Below are 25,799 nucleotides of genomic sequence, written 5' to 3' on the forward strand. Positions count from 1 at the left end.
CTGCAGCCCTCTGGATTTTGCTGGGTTCCAACTCCCATCAGGCCCAGCCAATAGAGCCAGTTGCCAGGGAAGATGGAAACCGTAGTCCAGCAACATCTGCTACAGTCAGCTTTCTCAGCCTAACCTACTGCACACATACAAAAATAGTGGAAATTACCAATGTTTGCTCATTAGTCACATGTCTAGAACGGAAAATAATCCAGCGAATACAAAATTGGTATTCACAGTTGTGTTTCCTTTGCATTGAAATGAACAATGCAATGACACCATGATACGTGTAATTTACATAACTAATTATATAAGTTATGTAATTTTTCCATAGCATACAGTGAGATGAATAGTGTGGTTTTTAGTGGAAGGCGAACTGCAGCAGAACAGAAAGAGTGCTGCATGTGACAAAATAGAGGCCAGAATGGTAAATGATGACTTCTTGCATGAAGGATAGGGGTGACATTGTTTTTTAATTGACTCATTAGCAGTATTTTCATGTAATTTAAATTAAAAATTAGATATTTCATGTACTCTGTTCTATCTTTCAAATGTTTCAGGCAGGGCCGGCCCTACATGACTGAGGTTACCACTTTAGGCAGCTGATTTGGGATGTCATGAAAAAACAGAAAATTGATAGTTACTTAATTTATCATTTTTGTATTTTTACTGCCAGAGAGCAGGAGAGGAGACTGGGGATTTCCTGTCGCAGTTGCCAAAATAACTTCACTGGCCTTGATTATTATGTGCCTGGACTTTGGAGAGGGGTTGGCATCATTTTCTGCTGCACCTCAGGAAGCAAAATGTCCTCCTGATGCCAGGAGGAGAGGATGATCAGTGTGTGGAAACATGGACTGAGCACGCTAAGGAGTCTTTGTTCCTGGGATAAGCACAGGATTTCACATCCCGTAAAATACAGTAATATATTCCAAAAAGGCTAAACAGGAGTTCTCTTTTTAAACGGAAACTGAAATAAAGTCTAACAGCAATAAAGATTTCACCGGGCTAAAAATGAAAAACAAAACAGCCTCTGAATTTAGAAAGGCAGGGTGGAAGGGAAGGAAAACGAGGGGGCAAAATAAGTTGAAACGGAGACTCTTTGTGCAATATTCTCCTTGTTACTTAATTTGCTAATTGCCATCTGTTAAATTGCATATGTAGTTACATCAAGAGCCTCTGATCCCGTTTGGCCTCCTTTGTCAATTAATCACTGGCATGAGTGCAAAGTGAATGCAAAAGAATGCTCTGATGCTTTCGCTCCTGTGCCCCCTCTGGATTTTCATAAATGGCAAATCAAGATAGCATACTTGGAGAAAATGAGAGGTCCACTTACTGACTGTAACAGAAGTTAGCCCAAATGAAGTACTTCGCTTAACGTCCTTAAATAATGTGTCTATGGTACTTAATTCCCTATATACTTTGGGCTCCCAGGAGTCTTCCACTCCAAAGTTGTCAATGTTTCCCTTTTTTAAAGGGAAATTCCCTTATTCCGAATAGGATTCCTCGCAAGAAAAGGGGAAAGTTGACAGCTATCCACCTATGTTATGAATCAGAGTCACACCCTCTTCAGTGGCTCTGCAGTAGAAATAACACTGAGTGCAAGAAAGGAAGTTACCTTTATATTAAGTCACACATTAGCTTTTATTAAGTTTCATATGTGACATGAGTAAACGGATGTCTGGGGTTTACAGTTGTCATTTACACAGTGGTTGCACAGTATTTGCTTAGGAATATTTATTTGGGGATCTGCCTGTACATTATACACTGATGTCCTTGTCCTAATTACCGCTACTGTGTCCTTGTTATTAATATTTATTTAGTGCCATCGCTATTCATTGTGCTTTACAGCATAGGCAGGTGTCTGCTCCAGGACCTTATGTCTAAACTTTTGCAGAGAGGTAGCTGCAAGACAAGGCGAGGGAGGAAAGGGATAACAAGGTAAATATTAAACCTAGGAGGGTGCTTTCTTTTAAGCCAGAAGACCGGTCCATCCAGCACAGTGTTGTCTACAGCACACTTCCCAACCTGGTGGCCTCCAGACGTTGTTGGACTACAACTCCCATGACCAGGGCAGTAGTCAGGGATGATGGGAGTTGTGATCCAACAACATCTGGAAGACACCAGGTTGAGGAGGCCTAGTCTAGAGTGACTAGCAGAGGCTCTCTAGGGTTTCAGAAAGGAATCTGTTCCAGCCCCAGCTGGAGATGCCAGAGATTAAACCCAGGAGCATTGCATGAAATGTGTGTACTCTAGCACTATAAGTTATAACCCTTTCTGATGATGATGATGATGATGATATAGGGCATGGGCAGCTTTGGCAAAGGAATGGCTCATGTCCCAGCAAGTGTGAACAGGAAGAAGGAATTTAAATCAGTAGCCAGACTTGAGTAAATAATTATTTAACAGGACAGTGGGTAAATGCTGGTAAATGTTAACAATATTATTATTATTATTATTATTATTATTATTATTATTATTATTATTACATTTTCTAGTCTGCTTAATTTATAGTTGTCTCTAGGTAGTATACAGTAGGCATAACAAATACCATAGAGATAAAATCAGTTAAAAACTAACTGTTGTGGTCGATATGACTGTATTGAAGCCACCCATAAGTCCCTTCCTGTTCACATCCTCCATGAGAGTATTCACTATTCCTGCCCTAAGGAGAATACAGTACAGTGTGACATTTGTACAGTACAGCAGTGGAAACAGCAGAGGAAGGAGAGAGAAGTTGTGTTAGAGATGAACAGCAAAAGATGAAGGCTGAAAGTTGTGTAAGGCACCAACTTGGATGGTTTTAACAGAAGATTAGAGAAATTCACAGAGGATAAGGCTCTTGGTGACTACTAACTTCCATGGCAGTACTCTGCCTTCACAACCAGAGGTTCTATTGCTTCTAAATGTCAGTTTTTGGAACATACAGGAGATGAGAGTGCTCTTAGGTCCTGCTTTTGGACTTCCATCTGGCCACAGCGAGAGCAAGATGTTAGACTAGGTAGGCTGCTGGCCTGATAGAGACACGGGTGGTGCTGTGGTCTAAGCCACTGAGCCTCTTGGGCTTGCTGATTGGAAGGTCGGCGGTTCGAATCCCCGCAATGGAGTGAGCTCCTGTTGCTCTGTCCCAGCTCCTGGAAAGCTGTCTGTGGACAAACACTGGCTCCCTCAGCTTGAAATTGAGATGAGCACCGCAACCCCATAGTCACCTTTGACTGGATGTAACTGTCCAGGGGTCCTTTACCTTTTACCTTACCGGCCTGATCCAGGAGGAATCTTCTTGTGATCTTAAGGTGTGTGTGCTCAAGCTGCAATAGGGCATGAGAAGCAGGGGGCTGAGCCAAAGGCTTCAAAAAAAGGTGGATTTTGAGCAGGTGTCCTTGGGAGCATACAAGGTGGCAACTTACAATAGGATGCTGTATTCCTAAGGGTAACTTCTGCCAAACCCCTCTAGTTCTTTGGCTTCTAGCATCTTAAACTGGAGAGCAAGGTTCACGATGAGCTGCGGTTACTCCCACCCCAAGAGGCCGACAAAAATTACAGCAGCTATACTACTGGTGAATAATACATTAAAGTCATTACAAATCTTTCACTATTAATATTTTAACAGAAGCAAAGATCTTTATTTTATATGTATGGCTTGGTCTTGACCATGTCCCATTAATTACCATGCATCAAGCACGAAAGCATTTCCCAATAGCTCTAATTGAAACACTGGCCAATTTACTAATTAGCTTGAGAGTACAAGGGGAATACACAAAAGGAAATTGCTTTTTGTGTCAATACTTCTTTCTCTTTCTGCCCACTGAGAGTGAAGTAGCGGCGGGAACTGTGCATGAAATAAGGAGGTTGGATGTTGTAGCTCAAAGCAGGAGAAATTTGCACAGAAACAAAGGTGGATTAAACGTAAGGTCAAAGCATTCTGTGGTGCCCTCTGAGGTCTGGGTGAGTTTATCCTGGGATCATTCAGTGACGCTGAATAGTGGGAGATTCGGGGCAGACAAATGAAAGCGCTTCTTCCCATAGCATATAGTTAAAACTGTGGAACAAGAGTTCCAACTTGGACAGCCTAAAAAAGGAATTAAACAATGGAGGTTAAGGTACTCAGTTACTACTGGTTAGTAAAGGTAAAGGGACCCCTGACCGTTAGGTCCAGTCACGGACAACTCTGGGGTTGCGGCGCTCATCTCACTTTACTGGCCGAGGGAGCCGGCGTACAGCTTCCAGGTCATGTGGGCAGCATGACTAAGCCACTTCTGGTGATCCAGAGCAGTACACGGAAACGCCGTTTACCTTCCCGCCAGAGCAGGAAGGTATTTATCTACTTGGACTTTGACGTGCTTTTAAACTGCTAGGTTGGCAGGAGCAGGGACCGAGCAACGGGAGCTCACCCCGTCGTGGGGATTTGAACCACCAACTTTCTGATCGGCAAGTCCTATGCTCTGTGGTTTAACCCACAGCGCCACCTGTGCTTAGTAGCAGCTAGTAAATCCTCTGCCTCTGCAGCCAGAGGTGGTCATGTTTCTGAATGCCAGTTGCTGGAGGCCACAGGAGGGGAGAAGGGTCTTATATACTTGAGTCCTGCTTGCCACAGGCATCTGGTTGACCACTGTGAGAACAGGATGTTGAACCAAATGAGTCAGTGGCCTGTTCCAGCAGGTTCTTCTTACGTTCTTCTTATAACTGTATGCTACTTCCAGGATCTGAGGCTGAATACTGGTTGCTGGGGGGGAGGTCAAGAGGGGAGAGCAGGGGTGGCTGATTCATAAGGGTTAAAGGGTCCTGTTATGTTCCTGTTCCAAGACAAGGCTCTCTTAAGAATTCTCTACAGCTCAGGAATGATGCAGTCATGAAGAAGAGAGATGTTGTGGTCGCAGGACTTGGAAAAGAAGGTTTTGCTTTACAAGTGGTTTACAAGAAAGATTGAGGAAAGGGCATTATGAATTGACCTGAGAAATGGGAAGGGGAAAGAGAATACAGAGGAGGGAATACTAGCAAGAAGGTGTCTTCAGGTGAAAAATGATCTGAGCACAGATTTAACAGTAAATGCAGAACAGAAAGGGGAATTTCAGGAGATCTTAAAGAGAAAGAAGTGGTAGGACCACAAGATTCTGGTAAGGAAGTGAAAGAAAAATTAACAGTTAGTTGGTGAGGGTTAGCATTAGTCAAGTGTGAAACACAAGGATCTGCCTTGCACTGAGCCACACCATTGTACCACCTAGCTCAGTAGTAACCTGACTGGCAGTAACTCTCCAGAGTTCAGACAGGTGACATTCGCAATGCTTCCTAGAAATGCCAAGGATCAAGCCTGGGTCACTTTGCTGTGTGTGCAAAACATATTATCCCTGCCCAAGGAACTAAGGAATTAGCAAGACCTTCTACAATGACAGAGAAATTTGGGGAGGAACACTGGTTAGAAGCATACAGAGAAGTAGACACCCTCACTGATTGCCACAGACTTATGGGGTCAGGCCCCTCAGTGTTTTTGGAAACATTTTGTGTTAGACTCAAAGGAGGAAAGACAAAGTAGGAGAGCCAAGGGAACCTGGAGACCATCAGGAGGGAGGGAGACTGATAAGACACAAAGAACTGGCGGTTTCTGGCATCTCTCCAATTAAAACAATGGCAGGTGTGTGTGTACTCCTGGTAGGGAAGAGCCTTGAGGCTACCATCTTGATACCCCTTTGGTGCTGGAGCTGAACGTAGGACTCATAATGTGAGGAATGAGCCCAGACAAATAATTGCCTCCTGTGGGGTTGTGAAGTGGACTCCTGAGAGTGCTGAGGAACAACTTTCATTTTAAAGTATTTGCAGTTCACTCATTGCACTTGCCAGTAAGACTTACCAAGTTTATGAGTATAAATAGAAAACTCTTTAAAATCAGCTCCCAGCCCTCCCACTGAAACCCAATTACAACTAAACCAAAACAATGCTTTGTCCACCGTTTCCCCCCTAGCTTAACACACAGTAGTACTGATTCCCAAATGGAGGTTCAAGAACCGTTAGTGGCTTCCTGAGCCTTCTTGGCCTGTAACTAGGATGCTGCTAGAAACAAACATTATTGATAAAGTTGCACAATGGCTTTGGAAAGGTTTGAAAGGATCCTAAGCAAAGCTAAACTCGGTCAGATTGGGCCACAAGTAAAAAGTTTAGGATGCCTCAGAGAAAAGAAAATGCACAAGGTGCTAACCGAATTGGATATGGTGGCCATCTCTAGGCCTACAGCAAGGTAAGGAAGGCAGAGATGCTCATTGAGAGATCATCAGGCAAGTTGTGCTATAGAGCGTGGAGGCATGTGCCAAATATGGATCATGTGTTGTAATTCGTCAGGGAGGGGCAGATTGGGGCAAGAAGACACACTTTACAACTCCCGAGCATGTGAAACAGGTGCATCTTCTGCATTTGAAGCAAGCAAATAATTTGGTATTTAGTGTACTGTGGTGGTGCCAAATTTGTCTTTCTTGGCACACTTTACTGGATCTCAAGCTCTTTGCTAAATAGCCAGCAACTCTGTTGACAAAAAGACAAAAACAAAACATCACACTTTTCGTTGTGTTATTTTATGTATCTGTTTATTCGCTAGGGTCTTTAACACTAGACCTTTCAGGATAAGCATCTCCTCTTTTTCTCCCCAACACTTCCTGCCTATGTGGATGAAGAACATGTACCAGAGCATTTCCAGTGAAGCTCTCTGTAGAGCAGCAAGCAGCCTCTTCAGTTCTCCAAAATCTTTCCTACTGTCGTGCCCACAGTTTTTCCCAATCATGCAGCCATGTTGGAAGTTCTAGACCCTGCTGGATGGCCTGGTTGTGGAATTATTACATATTTAATTCCTCTCCTTTAGATGCAGCTCTCCGTGAGGAACAAAGCCACTACACTCAGTTTTTCTGTTGTTTTCCGCAAAGGATTGATTAAAAAGCTACCACTGATGACCAGAAGAACACACAAGTTGATACTCTTCTTCAGATGTATTTCTGTTTGCACATATTAGTTGTGGCTGCCCCAGCTGCCTGGATGCAGAGAAAGGAGAGCAATCAGTGACTCCTGAAGCTTTATCTCAGTGAGGTCCCAGTGTGGCCTTGCAATGCTTTTGACTGCCATGCTAGTGTATTTGCTGCTTTAGAAGTACCCAGTTGCTGGGGGACACCATGTCTGGTACACAACTGTCAGGCGGGGTATGGGGAAGACAGAGAACATTACACAAAGTGCCCACCTGAGAGGCAGCTGGAATTCAGTGTTTGTGAGTGAGAGCCACTCAGCTGATCCAAGTGCTCTTTAGATCTCTCGCTTTTCATTCAGGAGAATGCAGCTGTCAAACCTAGGTTGAAAATTTCTCCTCTGCTAGAGTCCAGCTCAATTAATTTCAAAAGATTGTCACGACATTCTCATGGCAGAGTGTCACAGAGCCCCTTCTCTGTTGTTCTCTTATTTTTTTGGTGCCTGCTTGTCACACCTTTTATATTAACATGACATCTTCACATAACGTTGTCTCTCGTTCTGGCTCTCCATCTCCGTGCGCTGCTCTTTGGGAAGGGCCAGGCATGGGTGACCATGGTCTAAGGTAGCAATGTGGTTTTTTTTAAATCAAATCAGGTATCACTGGTTTCTTTTTCATTTGCTTTTCCTTTTAACATGAAACAATACCATTGCGATTGAAGGCTAGACACCCAAAAACCCTGAGCAACTGCAATCAGAGCTGTTGACTCCAACTTGTTAGCGGGATTCATAATAGTATAAGAACTGTCCTGCTGGGTCAGACTAAGGTCCATCTAGTCCAGTATTTCCAAGAGTTGCCAACCAGATGTCTTTGGGTATGCTTTTTCTCCCAGCATCCAGACGCATGTTGCCCTGTATGTATGCAGAGACTGTATTTGGTTATTGTGACTAATCACTACTAAGGATGGGCGGATTTGTCCATTCTGGTTTTTTCTCAGCTTCTAATTTTTCTATTCTTAGGTTCAGGTCTCTATATATCCACATCAGTTTGCTAATTATTTAATTTTTAAAATTATAATTCCTTAGGAAAATTCACTGAGATGTTGGTGCAAATTTCTCCCAATTATACACATTTTTGCACAACCATTTTCAACAATGCAATGCCATTTTCTATGTTCTTTTTCAATAAGATGTTCGTCTTATGAACAGTTTGCCCTACCATATGCCTTTTTGTACACATTACATGGCTTATCAACTGCTTTGCAAAATTCGGAGAAGGGCACATTTCAATGGATGGCATGCTGTTTTGGGAAGTGTAAATTAGTTAGACTTGCCTTTGAATATGAACTGAACTGAATTTCTCTTCCATCCCTTGGGGAAAAAACCCAGGTTTGCAGAAGTACCGTATTTTTCCGTGTATAAGACTAGGTTTTTGCCCTAAAAAATAATGTCAAAAATTAGGGGGCGTCTTATACACAGATACATCTCCCCCATTTTCTTAAATCTAAGTCCCCCCCAAATAGGGGGCGTCTTATACATGGGGGCATCTTACAGATGGAAAAATACGGTACATTAAAGAAACAGGTGAAAACACCGAAATGACTCAGTAGTCTAGATCAACTGGAAAAGAAGAGTGGAAAGTTGGTGGTGAGGAACAGAATGGCATGTTGGAGGAGGGCATGGCTGACTGGAACCCTGAAAGGGAATACTTCTATTAGGAGATAAGAATATGCTGCAGTGCTTTGTTGCAGGTCACGCGTTGCACTGAATAGTGCTGACTATAAGTGCTGTGGAGAAGTATAGAATCATAGAATTGTAGGGTTAGAAGACACCATGAGGGTCATTTAGTCCAATCCCCTGCAATACAGGAATCTCAAGTAAAGCATGCATGAGAAATTGCTTAGAAAAATATGTTTATTAGGAGAAATTTTCACGAGGACTTTTTTTTTTAAGTTGCAAACTGATATGGAAGTATGGTGAAAGGAACTTAAGACTGGATAAATGACAAACTGAGAGAAACAGAAATTATTCACACATCCTTAAGTTGTCCCCATCATCCTGATACTTTTTCTCTTGTTCCTCGGTGGTCCTGTTTTGTCTCAGCACTCACCACCCGAGTTTGGTATTGGAGGGTGATGGGGAGGGGTAGGAATCCAACCTTTCTATACTGTTTATTCATCTGTTACACAGGAAGGTCAATAAATTAGTGGAAAGAATAGGCTGTTTTTCATTCGGTACTTTATCTTGTGCTGCAAGTTGGTGATTGCTAGCATTTAGATTAGTATTTTTTTTTTACCAGTTACTCAATATAATAGACTACTGAAGCTGCCACCAAGTGATAAATCTTCACACATTCAATTTTGTTTTTCTTGATAATTGCAACAGTCTCTTGTAAATCTGAACACATGAAGCCACCATCTTTTTTGTTTTTATTCTTCTTCTGATTATCTTGGATCAGGTCTTCAGCTCATTGTATTTGATTGCAGTAACCCAACAAAAATATGAAAGATGCAATGAAATATCGCTTAAACAGAGTTGATTATCTTACCTCTGTTTTGGATTCACAACCAGTATTGTGGGAGCAAAACATTTCATAACATTCGCTTTCATTTGTTCCTTGTTACCCTTGCCTCACGTAAACCACCCCCATCTCAATTCCAACTTGAAGCTCCTTGAGGCAGAGACCAGGCTTTTGCTTATCTGTCAAGCTCCAACACTGTACACTGTGCTTTGTAAATGAGGAAATTAGAGCATTCCTGTTTCCCACATGAGTCAGGTAAAGGGGTCCTGATGCAGGAAGTTGGGGTTCAGTAATATTTAAGGTGGCATATTCTTATTGATGTATTCTAGTCTCAATGAAATTTATTTTGAAAGTGGGAGTTTCTCAAGGGATAAATTTCAGCCCTAAGGTAGATTCCAAGACAGCACTATTCATCTGTTTACTAGCTGGCAGCATGCCACAGATAGATGATAGGTAGGTAGGTAGGTAGGTAGGTAGATGATAGATAGATAGATAGATAGATAGATAGATAGATAGATAGATGATAGATGATAGATGATAGATAGATATAGATGATAGATAGATAGATTAGATAGATAGATAGATAGATAGATGATAGATAGATAGATAGATAGATTGATTGATTGATAGATAGATAGATAGATAGATGATAGATAGATAGATAGATAGATAGATTGATAGATAGATAGATAGATGATAGATAGATAGATAGATAGATGATAGATAGATAGATAGATAGATAGATGATAGATAGATAGATAGATAGATAGATAGATAGATAGATAGATGATAGATAGATATAGATAGATAGATAGATAGATAGATAGATAGATAGATAGATAGATAGATGATAGATAGATAGATATAGATAGATAGAGATAGATAGATGATAGATAGATGATAGATAGATAGATGATAGATAGATAGATGATAGATAGATAGATAGATATAGATGATAGATAGATAGATAGATGATAGATAGATAGATGATAGATAGATAGATAGATGATAGATAGATAGATGATAGATGATAGATAGATAGATAGATAGATAGATAGATAGATAGATAGATAGATAGATATAGATAGATAGATGATAGATAGATAGATAGATAGATAGATAGATAGATGATAGATAGATAGATAGATGATAGATAGATAGATAGATAGATAGATAGATAGATAGATAGATAGATGATAGATAGATATAGATAGATAGATAGATAGATAGATAGATAGATGATAGATAGATAGATAGATAGATAGATAGATAGATAGATAGATAGATAGATAGATAGATAGATAGATGATTGATAGATAGATAGATAGATGATAGATAGATAGATAGATAGATAGATAGATAGATAGTTATAGATAGATAGGTGATAGATAGATGATAGATAGATATGCAGTGCTTTTTTCTGGGGGTGTGCATGGGTATGTATACCCCTAAACATTTTGTGAATCTAAGTTTGGCCTCAGTGAGGGGCAGTATTTCAATATGAGGAGGAAAATGAGAGTACCTCTCAACTTTTTTTAGAAAAAGAAAAAAAAGCACTGTTTATATGTAAGGCACCTTCTGCTTCACATTGAGTGTTTGCAAATTCAACATAACATACAGGATGAGAAAATCTTGGGGTCATTAATGACTAAATAAGGTGACAGGACCTTTTTTTGTTTGCAACAAGGAGGAAACCATCCATTTCCCGGGTTTGTTATCCAATTCAAATAGTTGTTTTTCAAACAGTTTAAAACACAGTCTTCCCCAGCAGTGCTGTCTGTGACTGATGGTAGTTCTAGTTCAAAACATCTGGAAGGTACCAGACTGGGGGAGACTGATTTAGAGCTTGATGGATGAGCCTCTGCCCCTGAAGAAGGAATTCAAAGGCTCTTGGTAGCATTTCCACAGAGATTTTACTAACTTTCCTGAAGCAAATTGTTACCTTTATGTTGGACTTTAATGTTGGGAGGAACTTCTGAATATTTTGGTTATCTACCCAGATGAAAGCAGCTTTGCGTCCCCTTCCCCCCACTTTTCCTAATTCCTTAGTGGTGATTTATTTTCATATTTTGCAGCCAGGTTCTTTCCTTCCTCAGTTCCCCAGTGAAGCGCTGCCTTGTTACCATCATAATAATTTGCTTAAGGTTTGCTGTTGCAAGTTAGGAAAGCAGTTCCTTTAGAAGTCCTCAGGATAAGTTTTGGAACTGTTTCAAGACTATCAGATGTGAAGAACTAGGGTCTTTGGTTATTTGCAAAACAAGCCTGAAAATAGAAGTAGCAACAGAGCAAGGGATGGCTGACATTAAAGGCAATAGTATTAAAGGCAATAGTGTGCCTTTAATATTTGAAAATAAAGGTGGTTGCTTGCATGATAGATCATTTCCTCCTTGCATACCCTCCCCTTAATTTGTTCTGTAGTTCCCCCAAGTATCTGGAGGAGATTTGAAGAGGGCATGGGGGTAGGAGGAAATCTACCATTATTTACTTTTACTTTATTAATGTCAAAATAAATAGCTTGCCTTCATCATTTTAGACATTCATTAGCCCACACAGAGAACTGGAAGAGAGCGAACCAATGCAGGCAATGAAGTGCTTTGGGGGGACTTATTTTTGCTGCAAAGAGAGAAAGAGTTAAAAAATTCCCCACCCACCCCATGGTTTTGAGACTGCTCTGGTTTTCCTGTAATTGCTATTTTACATTATGAGGAATGTGCACATCAATTGCATTCACGCAATTAATGTCATGTCTAGTTTGGCCCTGAGTCACATTCAACAGATCTAGTTAATGAAGTAACAGTATCTGCCATTACTGTCTTAACACAACATGCACTTTACAGGAGTATTAGTGTTTGCTTTTAAAATAAAGAAAAATCAAAAGTATATCATATTTTAAAGACCAACAATGAGGATTTATATGCCAAGGAACAGGTATGATTTCTTGCAGATTTTTAGCGTTAATAGAGTTCTAATATTTTTTTCCTACTGACACCTTTCTTATACTGACACTTTTATACAAACAAACTTTGGTGTGGAATGCCCCGATCTTATAATATTTTCAGAATCTTTGCTTACTTGGTTTTAAAAAACAGAACAAAATTTTTAAAGTGTTAAAATGAATAGTGTTTTGTAACCTTGATGCAAAATAAAATGTTTTCATTTCTAGTCAAGTGAATTGTGTCATAAATTTCTGAAATTTCTGAAATTCCATTTTAAAAATGTAGTGGGTTATTAAAAATTACCTTTCCATTTGCGATATGCTATTTAATTTTTTAACTCAGAGTTAACAATGCATCTTAAATGTCCAGTTTGAGTTGCATAAGTTAACCCTTGTGTATAAACAGTGGTGTGTGAATGCCTTCTGATATGAATTCCATGACAACAAGGTTTTAGATGTAAACAGAGGACTTAGCATATGAGTAAGTTTTGCAAAAAGAACAAATTTTAGCACTGTGTGGCCAGCGTCTGGTGCCAATGTTCTGCCAGACTAGCTAGCTGCCCAGCAAATGGTATAAATCTCTACTGTGTTTTGCCATTCGTAATGGGTGAGTAAGCTTTGACCATCTAAAATCTCTCTTTGGCTTCTCTCTCCCTCTCTTGACCCAGCTTGCCTGCCCGCCCCTTCTCCCCATTATGACACTTATTATTTTTCCATTCACAGCAAAACTATTCACATCAAGGTAATTGATGATGAGGAGTATGAGAAAAACAAGACTTTCTTCATTGAGCTGATGGGCCCACGCATGGTGGATATGAGTTTACAGAAAGGTGTAGTACTGGTTCTCCCAACTAACATTAACACTCTTCTTTCCTCTTTCTCTTCTCGTCTCCTTGCCTCTCTTTTCTCACTCTCTATAGTCTCTTGTTGTTTTCCAACTGCTCAATCCTTAACACTGCTGTGTATGCACAACCTGTCACATGGTACTGATGGGAGCTAGCGAGACAATGCATTCTAGGTGTGGGGAAGTGTGTGTGCCTGTGGTGTGTGTGGCTTGTGAATGTCAGCGCACATTCTTGGAATAACTAGACACTGGGGTTTTCAGCTCCATCACTGACACCACAGAATAGGCTGTGAAGCACTGTGTTCCATCATGAAGTAAAGCTGTGTATTTCTTGAAGCTCTTTCCGTGGAGCTATCCTCACAGACAGCATTTGCTCTTGGTATGCCAGGCAACACCCCGATGTCTGCAATGCACAATGGTCAGCACACCGCTTTGCAAGAGTAACTGATTTAGTTCTTTGCAAAAGGAAAAGTTTCACTAATCAGTTTTGTCTAGCCCTTTAAAAAAAATGGTATTTCTACTTACTGGATTTGGGGCATAATGGATAATATTGCAGTCAGCGGTGATATCATGAACAAATAGAAATTCAGGCTACATACGTCCAATATTTCCACATTTCACTGTGTGCAACATCCTCTTGTGCCATTCTTGTGCGCTCCTGACCTTATGCCAATGCCACTCTCCTTGCCAATAAGGCCACAGATTCTACCCAATGGTTGCACTTTTATTTCAACTCCACGTTGGTTCCATAGACCCAAATGAAAACCTCTCTACATCTGTTGAAGTGTGATTATGCAGAGGTTGATTAGGCTGAGAGCAGGAGTGGTGTGGTTGGGGCTGTGCAAAGATGGAAGCAGAGCTAGTCCAGGGCTCCTGCCTGTGTGTCCTTGCATCAGGGCCAGCCCACTCAAGAGGCAAGGTGAGGCAACCACCTCAGGCAGCAGGATCCACGGGGGCAGCAGATCTAGCCTCCAAACAATGTATATCTTGCTGCTGCACTCCTTGGAGGCCAGATCTGCCACCTCCTTGGCAGCCAATCCCCAGTGCTGCCTCTACAGCAACTTCTTGATGAGTAGGAGCCACTGCTGGTCTCCTCCCACCCACAGAGAAGAAATGGCCAGAGCTGCCCTCTGGGGTCTGTTGAGCTCTGCACCTGCCTGGTGTGATTCAGAGCAGGCCCCTGCTCACCCCCTCTGATTCCCACTTTAACCATCAGATAAGGTTGAGTTTATCCCCGCCCTTGTTCCCAGTGTAGATCCTCAGTCACCCCTACTTGCCTGGCAGGGGTGCCATTTTGTAGTTCAACATGTCTTTAGCTGGCCCTGCCAAGCAGCCTTGACCATGCTGTTGTCTTGCCCAAGCGTAAGCCATAGGGATGGCAATGTCTGGATGGTTGCTCCACCCCGCTGCCACAACTGGCTGAGAAAATGATCTGGCATGATTCCCCCAATGGCAGCATAGCTGAACAGTGATTTCCCCTTGGCCTACCCATATCTGTGTGTGTGCTCTCTCACTGTCACACTCACACACACATATGCACTTGCTCTTTGTTCCATTTGGCTTCTATTTCCAAGTGCACTTCTTTTACCCTCATGACTTCTTTCCAGATTAACGCAGAGGCAGTCTCAGTGTAACATTTTGCATTTTAAGAAAAGGTTAGATGCAACACCTAAATGTAGTTCCACATCTGTTTCCCCGCTGAGCCACTCAGGAGCCCAACTTCAGGGTCTCCTCCTTCACACAATTATTTTGATGTTGACCTGACATCTTTGTGACCAGGACTGTTTCTGAGCAGTGCCTTGGAGGCTGTCAACATCACCCTGGAGGCAGAAGTGTAGATGTGGGAACAGTGGCAACATACACAGCTACCTAAATCCCTTCTTCCTTAAAGGCCTTTTCAATACACATAGAGAGACTTTACCAGAAAATGGTGGCAGTCTGCTGCACCTGACTGTACTGTGGGAATTGAGAGTGTTTCAAACATGCGACCCTAAAAAACACATTTGAGCTTTTCTCCATCTTTGTGCCATGTATTAATTTGGCAGAGAATTCAGAAGAGAGTATCTGCCACTGCCAGGGTAGATTTTTCATTTGCGTTAGAAGCCAATTTAAGCCTCATATGTGGAAATGCCCTGAGATAGGTGTCTGACAAAAGTCTTGACTGCTATTTATTTGTCTCTCAGAGTTGCTTCTGATATTCTTCACATTACAAAGGCCTGTTTCAGACGGTAGCTACTTTGTGTCACTTACCTTACCTATGTGTGGTTTCAAAATGTAAGGAATGAAATTTTCACATCTGCTTCTCCCGAACAAGTAACTAGGAGGGATTGTGTTAGAATTGGCCTAAGAGCTCTAATAGAAAGCCCCAGGGACATTACAGGGCAATCTCCAGGGGGAAAGAGAAAGTAGGAAATGATCAGTTTTCTTCCTTTTGACACATTTGACAGAATAAAAGCAACCATAGTGTTACCATTAGCCCTTTTCTGCTGCTGCCTTAGTGTTAACATAATGTACCATTAGGAAGGGAAAGAATCAAGTCAGTGAACTTTGTAAAAGTCATTTAAACTGCATTCTTACCAGTGACTCTTTTTTGAATGAAAATGACATGCTTACCTGGTTGGATTGCATTGTGCCTTTAACCTTGTAACACCGAATTTCATGAACACTGAGTAGCACCTAGGGCTGCCACATTTCAGAAAAGTAAAAAACCAGGACAGACACCCCGAACATTGTTGAACTTTTTTAAAAACAAAAACACCAAAGAAGCTTGATTTTTTGATTGACTTTCCTAAGATCAAAGTGCCACCTTTCGGAAATTCCCCCCGGATGTCAATTCCACCTTTGAAATCCTGGTAATGTCTAGTGGGGGGGGGTGGGATCCGGACTTATGGCAGGCCTAGCAGCACCTCATCCAGGAAAAGCAAATTTCTAAGCCACACTAGGCACTTCCAGCCCCCCCCCCCAAAAAAAAACTACGTAAGCATATCAGATCCTGGCCTGGTTGGCATTAAGCTTAACTATGATTTAAAGCTGAATGAGAAACATGCTAGTGCCCAGTGCAAAAATTGCAAGCACTCTAATCCCCTCACGTTTCTGCTGCTGCCACACTGCCAGGAACTAAGCCGTGGTTTCTCTTAGCATTACATCCCAACCGAGGCTTGTATTGTCCCTCTCCAAACAAGCCACGAGCTGTAACTAAGGTTTCCTCTTGGATTCCATCACAAGGTTTGTTTGGGGAAAACAAACGACAGGCCAGAGTTCAGGCGTAATACTGATGGATTCATTCTCAGCAAGAGCAGAGAAGGAGCCAAGCAGCTGCAATTTTAGCTCCATGCACCAGTATATATGTAAACCATAGTTAAACTTAAATGGACCTGCAGTTGCAGGCGTGCGTTTTTAAAGGAAAGGGGGAAAAGTCAGTGTGTGTCTTCTCAGAGCAAGAGGACTACCCTTGATGGAAAGGGGTGTGCGTGTGTGTACGTGTATGTGTGTATGCTAATGTAACCATGCTCCCCACCAAAGACCAAACCTGATATTATAAAATGTGTGTGTGAGAGAGAAATTGGCTCTTCTCCTAAAACACTTCAGGTATATATGTGTGTGTCTAGGGCTCTCTTGTGCCTATGGACATTTTTGATTGGTTATTGTCGAGCCAGCTGACGAGCTGTTATTACCATGTGACACTCAACTAAATGTGCTGCAGAAATCACCTTCCACTAACCATCAACAAGGACCAGGTTCCCTTTCCTCGCCCCCTGCCCCTCCCAGCCCTCCTTTCCTCCTCTAACGTTCTCCGACTCACCTAAAGATCAGCTACGACCAGCGTGCCATAGAAAGCCAGTGAAAGGGCTGCCGCAGGCAGTGGCAGGAATGGGAACGGTGCATGTGGGAATGGTGTGGCGGTGGAGGTTCTGCCGCTGCTGCTGTTTGCTGCATCTGCTCCCAACCAGGCAACCCACTGTACACACATGTCTTTCTTGTTGTCCCTACAGGAAGACCGTAAGGGTTAATATAGTAGATGAGGAGGAATACGAAAGGCAGGAGAATTTCTTCATTGCCCTTGGTGAACCGAAATGGATGGAACGAGGAATATCAGGTGTGAGATTCTTTTTGGAAAAACAAACAAAAGAAACCCAAATCCACAAAAAAGTAATCTTTTTGCTCCCCCACCCCACCCTTTTTTTCTCTTTCGTTTTTACACGGACCAAGTTTTATTCCTTTCCCTCCTATATTCTCGCTCTCACCCTGTTTCGGTCCCATCTCTGAGTTTTTGAGCCTAGCTTATTTCGGATCCTCCTTTCGTGCAGTGCTTGTGCCTGTCAGGCCGTGTGAGCCGCGTGTGTTTGAACCGTTTCTTCTCTTTCTCTCTCTCTCTCTCTCTCGCTTTCTTCCCCCTTTCGGTGACATCTTTGGCCTTCTCCCTCATGCCGAGACTGAAAGCCCTTCCCCAGCCCCGCCAAAAGAATGCAACTTGCATGGCTGCCTTTTCAGCTTCCTCCCCAGTTCTGTATCTTGCACAGTCTTTCCCGCCTCCTTCGCCTCCTTGCTCCTTTTCTGTGGCATAACTTGCAGTGGATGACTTTGGGTGCTGGTGAATTTTTATTTTTTAACACATACAGCTGGAATTGTAATGAACGGGTTCTGTCATAATAATGACAATGAGCATTTGCATTCTGTTTGCTTCTTCGGTGCAAAAATCTGACAGCCTGGCAAGGAAAAATTATACTTTTATTAATAAAACTTCACAGCTCTAACATTAAAGGTAAAGCTAAAGGTACCCCTGCCCGTACGGGCCAGTCGTGTCCGACTCTAGGGTTGTGCGCCCATCTCACTTAAGAGGCCGGGGGCCAGCGCTGTCCGAAGACACTTCCGGGTCACGTGGCCAGTGTGACGAAGCTACTCTGGCGAGCCTGCACCAGCGCAGCACAAGGAAACGCTGTTACCTTCCCGCTATAAAGCGGTACCTATTTATCTACTTGCACTTAGGGGTGCTTTCGAACTGCTAGGTGGGCAGGAGCTGGGACCGAAAGATGGGAGCTAACCCCGCCGCGGGGATTCGAACCGCCGACCATATGATCGGCAAGCCCTAGGAACTGAGGTTTTACCCACAGCGCCACCTTGCTAAACATTCTGGTTAGCTGGCAGATGAAAATGAAGCTGACTGCACATCAGCAACAGAGGAGTCTGTTGATTTTGGAAGTTAAACCATCTTCTGAGGCGTCACTCCTAGGCCTGTTTATGTGCATGTGGCAGGCACCCACCTCAAAAGGGCAGGCACACGAGGATCTATCAAAGGTTTTCACACAGCTCCTCTTCATTTCAGTGGGTCTTGTCAAGGGGGTCCCAGTGTACCAAACCGCTGACCAAAGCGAGCAGCATCCTATACCACTGAATGCAGAAGTCATGAGAAGGCAGAGATAAACTCACTTTTAAAGTATTTTTTTTTTTAATTTATAGCAAAGCATGCATTAAAGATTTTAGATCAATAAATTGTGTTTCCTAGTATAATACCTATCGTACAAACAAATCAAGTTCTCTCGGCTTTATGGTTAAATAAATTGATGCTTTTGTACAGCCGTTTTTTAAAAAGTGACATTAAATAATGGTTCTCCAAAATAATTAACAACAACAACAATACTGGGGAGACATTTTTGTTGGCTCTTCTTTAAAAAAGGCTGCAAAATTTTAAAGCATCAATTCCTTCAAGCATAAAGCCAGAAGAGCTTGGTTTCTTTGTGTATGGTAATCCTTCCCTATTCTGAGGGTTCATAATGCAATATTAAACAAAGAAATTAAAACTGTGTGATGAAACTATTCAAGTGTTTTTAAATCAAGTATTTTAAGCTAATTTTTTTGCATAAAGCCTCTCCAATGCTTACTCATAATCCCCTAAATCCAATCCACCCAATCCACTCCTTTGCCTCTCAGCTAAGGGAATGCCAACCTTCCATCAATGCTTCTTCTCCCTCCCGCATGTCTGTTACCGGCACCTAATAAGCTCTACCTTTCTTCTCTCCCTCCCCAGCCCAGCCTTTCCGAATGCACTTCAGCTGTGGTATCCACAACAGCCCTGTTAGCTTTCTCCTTGGTTCTACTATTTCTATACTCTTGATTCTTCCCTTCAAGATAAAGTGAAGGGAGATCCGTGATGGATCTCCCCTTGGTTTCTTCACAGCTAAACTTTGCTATGGAGCGACCCAATGTCAAGTCAATCCCCCAGTGTGTGGGGCGGGGGTAGAGAGCTAATGAATTGCCTGCCTGTTATGTCCCCATGGGGCAAACAGCATCTTTGGAGGGGGGGTTGGTTTATTTCACATCTCATGGGGAGACAGCTTCCTCATCCAATGTTCTGGTCACTGTCCAACTCAAGCCACCTCATGAGTGCTTTTAGGTACAGATAAAAATCAGAGGAGGTCCAGTCCCAGATCTCCTACCATATCATCTAGTTGGCCCTAACTGTTAATCTTTAATAACCATGTGGCAGAGACAAATTCAGCAAGGACTGAAGCTCAGTGGTAGAGCACATGCTGTACATGCAGAAAGTCTTGGTTCGATCTCTGCATCTCCAGGTCAGGTTGGGAAAGACTCCTGCCTGAAACTCTGGAGAGCTGCTGCCAGTCAGTGTCAACAGTGCTAAGGTAGATGGACCAATGGCCTGACTTTGTATAAGGCAGCTTTCTATGTTCCTACTGAGGCGGCCACACATGTTGCTGCTACGACCATTATTACAGGGACTGATGCCCCTTTCAGGGTTTGAGCCTAGAGAATGTACAACTACCCAGGTGGAGTCCTGGCCACTGCCTGGGCTGGAGACACTGTGTGGAAATGAGAGCAGGTGTTGATAGCTCTGTTATCCTTTGTGTGAATTTGTATTTTAATGTTTATTTCACTCTGCCAAGTTATTTGGTAGAGAAATGAGGCTGAACCAATGTGTGCCTCTTCCTTCCCTCTCTCCCGGATTAACTGTTCATCCTATTTAGATAAATTCATCCTATAAGATGTTCAATCTTTGTTACCCTCCAGGCTTCTAGTGTATTAGCTAAATTGAATTAAATTGTATTTTGTGAGCTCCTCAGCCATTTTACGTTTGAATTCCCTTCAGAATTATTGGCTGTAACTATGTTCGGCCCTCATAATCCTGTGCGTTATCAGTTTCCCGACATTTCCCTCTTTTGTAATCTCATTCTGTGACAATGCCCCCCCCCCCAGATTAGGCCTGAGGTGGGTATCCTCTTTCTCTTTCATTTGTAGCTTGGTAAGGAACACAGGGATCAGAACCCACCAGCAAATAAATCTCTTCTTGCCAATGCCCTTGTTCCATTTGTGATAACAAATGCAGAACAACAACCACCACCAAGAGTTTGTTGAACTTCTCGTTGTTAGAGGTGTAAATGGGTTGAATTCTTCTCCCTTCCACTGATTGGCTCCAAGGCTTCCCAATCTCATTCTGCAGTCCCATGGTTCTATATGTTTCCCTTATCTGCAGTGACAGGGACCAAACCGTTGTTGGCGAAACATAACAGGGCCTAGAAGCCTTCCAGCAGATTGTGTCACCTTTCTGGTCGCCCTACTGTCAGTACCTTTTGAGTGTCCCTCCAGTAAATCCAGCCTTTTTTTTTCCTTGCTAGGAAGATGACATCTTTTCACTGGGCTGTTAACACATTTGATGGCTTGAGTGTCACATTAGTTGACAACTGGGGTCTAGGTTTCCTTTTACTTTGTCAGCCCCCCAGGGAAATTTGGGCTGGATGTTCCCTTCACACAACAGTTTTGACACTCCAGCATTAGAGGGGCTACAGCACCAGGTCTCCTTTTTCAGTCAGGGTGTTCCAAAGTCTAAATTATAATGGCCTGAAGGGTATAATGCAAGGTATAATTCCATCACAGCATTTGGTTCAGAAGATGGAGAAGGAATTGCATTTCATTGGAACCTCTCCAGCTGTGCCACACAAACTTCTGCATGTGTAACAAAGGCAAAGCAAGGTTTGGATTGCCCAGGCAGCAAACACAGCTCTCCTTTTTAGCCCCCACCCCAAGAAATGAAAGAGAAAGAGAGTTGTGTGAGACACAACTCTGTGTTTTGAAGTCCCAGAGGAAGAACTATGGAGAAACAGAGCGTTGTAAGGAAAAATCATGTTTTTCATTGGGTGATGGCAAAACTCACTGACAGAAAAGTTTAGATCTCTTCTGGAAATGGCTTTGTGCATGTTGAGTGACTCTGGCCTTCCCAAACGCATCTGAGAAGATACTGTAGCCACTGCAGTATATCTCCAAAGTAGACTGCCAACCACCTACACCTTTTGAACTTTGGCACAGAAGAGTACCTAACATGCCACACATGCATGTACTTGGCAGTATTGCCCATGCCTGTGTACCCAAGGAGGATAGGCACAAGTTAGATTCCAGAGCAGAAGAGACTATTGTGATTGGCTATGCTCTGAGAAGCAAATGATACAAAGTAATGGACTTGGGTACTGGGAAAGTCAGCACAAGACATGTGGTTCATTTTGATGAATACAGGAGAGCTGTCAAGAGAGGGACTGTGATGGACTTTTCTGGTGAGTCAGAGGAAGAAACACAAGCCCTCATAAATTTACCAAAATTGATGTATAACAGTCCAGATCTGCCTTCTACTGCCACACCACTTAGCACAGATGCTGAACAGGAAAGAGAAGCAGAGGAGCAGATTCCAAGATGCAGCACAGCCAGAGGGAAGCAGACTAATGACGACATGTTTGCGTTAAAGGGTGATGAAGAAGCAGATGAGGTTCCAGAGCCACGTGTCAGGTGCTCACCAAGACCCAGCCCTACAACTGTCCCATCTTGCAAGGTCATCGCAACCCCTAGATCCTTCCACCTGGGAAAAGATAGAGCAGATGCTAACTGCTGAAGCTCACCTGTGAAGGGATGCTGCACAGGAAGAGATTGATGCACTGCACCAGCACCAGACCTAGACAAGAAGGCAATTGGGTGCAGAAGGGGAAATTGAGTACAGCTCGGCCAAAGGAAAGCTCCTGTACTTAACCACAACCAGACCTGACATAGCAAATGCAGTGGGAATCCTAAGCAGGAAAGTTAGCTCTCCCACTGAGAAGGACTGAACTGCTGTGAAAAGTTGTTGTTAGTTACTTAAAGTGAACTATGAATTGTAAACTTACGCTGACAACAATCCAAAACTATGAGTACGTGGATGCAGACTGAGCCAGAAACCCAAAGGAGTATAAGTCAACAGGTGGATTTCTCTTTATGTTTGGAAATTGTCCTGTTTCCTGGGCCATTTGTAAACAAAATTCTATAGCTTTGTCTTCCTCAGAGTACATAGCCACAGCCGCAGCATACAGAGAAATGGTCTGGATTGACCAATAACTACGGACTTTGGGTTGTGTGGGGAGAAACTTGTCTGATAGGTGTACACTCAAAGCTGCTTGAAATTATCTCAAAGCAAGAGGTTTCATGCAAGACCCAAACACATTGGGGTGAAATACTACTATGTGCATGCAGTGATACCAGATGGACTTGCTGAATTGGTGTATTTTCAAACCAAAGAAATGGCCGTCAACATTCTGACCAACTCCCTACCAAGAGACAGTTTTGAGAACCTCTGAATCAAGATGGGATTCTAGGTGGTTCATTAATTGTACATGCAATTGGTGTATTTGCCTGAGAAGGCGTTTGTAGTATAACCAGCCTCATCTAATCAGCATGCTTAAGTCTGATTAATGCATGAAGGGGTAAATACCATAGAGTAAACCCTTCCACCAGTCTTAGCTCAGTCTTAGCTTAGGGATTGGACGGCAAGCCTATTCTTCCCCTCATAGGCTACCATGTGAACTCCAGGTTTCGGCTGGTTGCTCCAAGCTCAGAACGCATGGCCTCTTTTAAAAGCCATTCTTGAGTTCCTGTACCAATAATTTAGGGACCTTCACCACAAACCTAAGTTTTGTTGCCTGTGTATTCTGAATGCTGTATGAAAAGCAAATGAATCTGACCTTTGGTGAGCTTGTAATTAAACAATTTTTTAACTTACCAAATGTGTTGTCTTTTTTCTATGCTAACGGAAGAGGGGAACTTTGGAAGAAATTGAAGGGCATATAACAGCCTATATTTCCACACTTTACATTGCTGCATGTTTTGTGATTTTAAATCTCTGCTCGGGTTCTCTCACCCAAGACTTCTTGCCCCAAACCTGGATCTTGGCATCCAGGGAATTCTCCTTTTTATACCTATATTTTTCCTTGCCAACCAACATTCCTGAAATCTCATTCATAGTGTTCTTCAAATATTCATGTGTAACATTAGAAGTGAAAGAAAAACACTCCATTACTAGAGTGAACTGCAAATGAAAGGAAAATATCCCAGATCATCAAGAAATGAATGTTTTAAGAGACATAAAGGTGCTAATTTTGTCACAGAAGTGGTTGTGTGTTGTTGTTTTTTTAAAAAAACTAGTGTATTTATATGTCCCTTTTCCATAATTAGCCATGCCCGAAGCAGTTCACAGCAGCCAGTTATCAAAGTGCAAAGCATTGAGGTTGGGGAGACAAGTCAGTTTACAAAACATGCAAATAAATCCAAACAGCTCAAAATCAGCAGGAACCCTTGCACTAATAGGATGACATTGATGGATACAGGGCTCGGATTCTTAAATGGCAACAACTTTGGCAATCAAATTAAGCAGCCTTCTAGACTGGCCTTTTGTAGGCAGTGCCACCCAAAAAAAAACCAGAAGCAGAATGTAAGAAATGGCTTGAGAGGGTTTCACCATCAACATTGTGCTCTGCAAGCTGCAGTACCATTGATGGGTGCATATGGGAGCAAGGAGAAGGGCTCATCTCTTCCTTCTGATTAGATTACAGTATGCAGGCTAAATTCGTAAAAGATCTTTTCCAAAGACATTGAAAAGATAACGCACATTAACCTGTCTCCATTTCACAGTTTTATCAAAAAGGTCATATTTCTCCAGACTGTTCTTAATTACATTCTCATTTCAGAATTATATTTCCTGCTAAGGCAACCTTTCATAGAAGCAGATATAAAAATAGCAGAGACTTAGTTGTATGTTCACTACAGACTGCCAGCAATGTCCTACCCCTAGATTCATGCTTTCCGCCTTTAACTTTTGCGATGATTCTTAATTATTTTCATAAATTATGTTTACCTGCATAAACAATATCAGGAACAAAAAATAAGTACATTTCTAACACATGCATATTAATGTATAGAATATAATGTATATTCTATATTAATGTATAGAATATAATGTATAGAATATGCTTTGAACTGCTTTTTTGACCATCATACTATCATATTCAAAACAATGAGAAATAGCATTTTACATTGGGATGAACTTTCAGTCATTCGTTTGTTTTTTTATATTTATAGCCTACTTTCGAGAAATCTTCTCCACAAAGCAACTTACACTACTGTATATCTAAAATTGCTTTACAGGATAGAAGAAAAAAATAATCCCACCCATTAACTTTAGGAATAAAACAGCAAAACAACATTAAACTAAAAGGACTCACGGCATAAAATTCCCAACATGACCTATTAAAAGCGCCGAAAAGAGGTATGTCTTCAAAGCCCTCTTAAGAGCTTTGTTAAGGATGAGACCTGCCGCATCCCCACAGGGACAGTTTTCACAAGTAAGAAATTTTATTCCAGGTGGCCACCAGCCCAATACTTTTAACAGGTGGGCACCTAAACAAATAGAACCTCTTTTTGTTGATTCCAGGCCATGGGCAGTCTGTTATGGGTGCAAGCAGCCTTTCAAGTAACCCAGACCCCCAGACCATTAAGGTTTTAAAGTGGACTTGGAAGCTTACTAGCTATCAGTGCAATTGGTACAGTATAAGTACTGCATGTCCCAATCACAGTCATTTTCCAAATTGTCTTCAAAGGCAGCCCTACGTTCAGCACATTATGGTGGATGTGACAAGTGTATGGATAACTCAGACAAGATCAGACTTCTTTCAGAAAGGTTGCCATTGGCATATCAGCCAAAGCTGGAAACAAGTGCACCTGGCCACTGCAGCTATCTGGGTCTTTCCAGAAAGGAACAAATCCAGGATCTCCCCCAAATGATCCTTTGGGGGAGTGGAAACTCACCTAGGTCTACCTGTACCCCTCTATCCAGAGACAGCAATTCTCCTCCCCACAGAATGCCCACCTTGCCTGGGTTTAATTCTAGCTTTTTTGCTCTCGTCCAACCCAAAAGGGTCTCCAGGCATTAGTTTAGGAACTCCTTGGGATTATCAGATGAAAAAGAGGGAAACAATTGCATGCCATCTTCATGTTGGTGCACTTAAACCCAAACATTCAGGTGCCATCTCTCAACAGTTCCTTATAAATGTTGAAAACCATGAAGGGTACCCCATGGTTCATTGGCCATGGGGTGATATAAAGGCCCTCCAATACTACTGTCTGTTACTGGGTTTCCATTACGGGCCAGGCCACCATATCACCATGTCTCCCAGGCCCAATCCGGCCAACTGATCTAGAAGGATGCTGTGGCTTATGGTATCAAAAGCCACTGAAAGGTCCAGGGGAACCAGCAGGATTGCACTTCCTCAGTCTGG

At 42.3% G+C, this 25,799-nt stretch overlaps 1 protein-coding gene across 5 annotated transcripts in view; it reads left to right on the forward strand.

Annotated features, from left to right (window-relative positions):
- The window catches only part of SLC8A3 (solute carrier family 8 member A3), a 164,576-nt gene that overhangs the window by 115,459 nt on the left and 23,318 nt on the right, over window positions 1-25,799 (forward strand). For 3 of the 5 annotated variants that reach the window (XM_081889729.1, XM_081889730.1, XM_081889732.1), the window contains one exon: window positions 13,101-13,207. In XM_081889729.1, the coding sequence (XP_081745855.1) occupies window positions 13,101-13,207 (107 nt within the window). Of the gene's footprint in view, window positions 1-13,100; window positions 13,208-17,213; window positions 17,318-25,799 lie in introns of all 5 variants that reach the window. The other 2 variants (XM_081889733.1, XM_081889731.1) reach the window with 2 other exon arrangements.

Source organism: Podarcis melisellensis (assembly GCF_964234715.1).
Source record: "Podarcis melisellensis genome assembly, chromosome: 1".
Lineage (NCBI taxonomy): Eukaryota > Metazoa > Chordata > Lepidosauria > Squamata > Lacertidae > Podarcis > Podarcis melisellensis.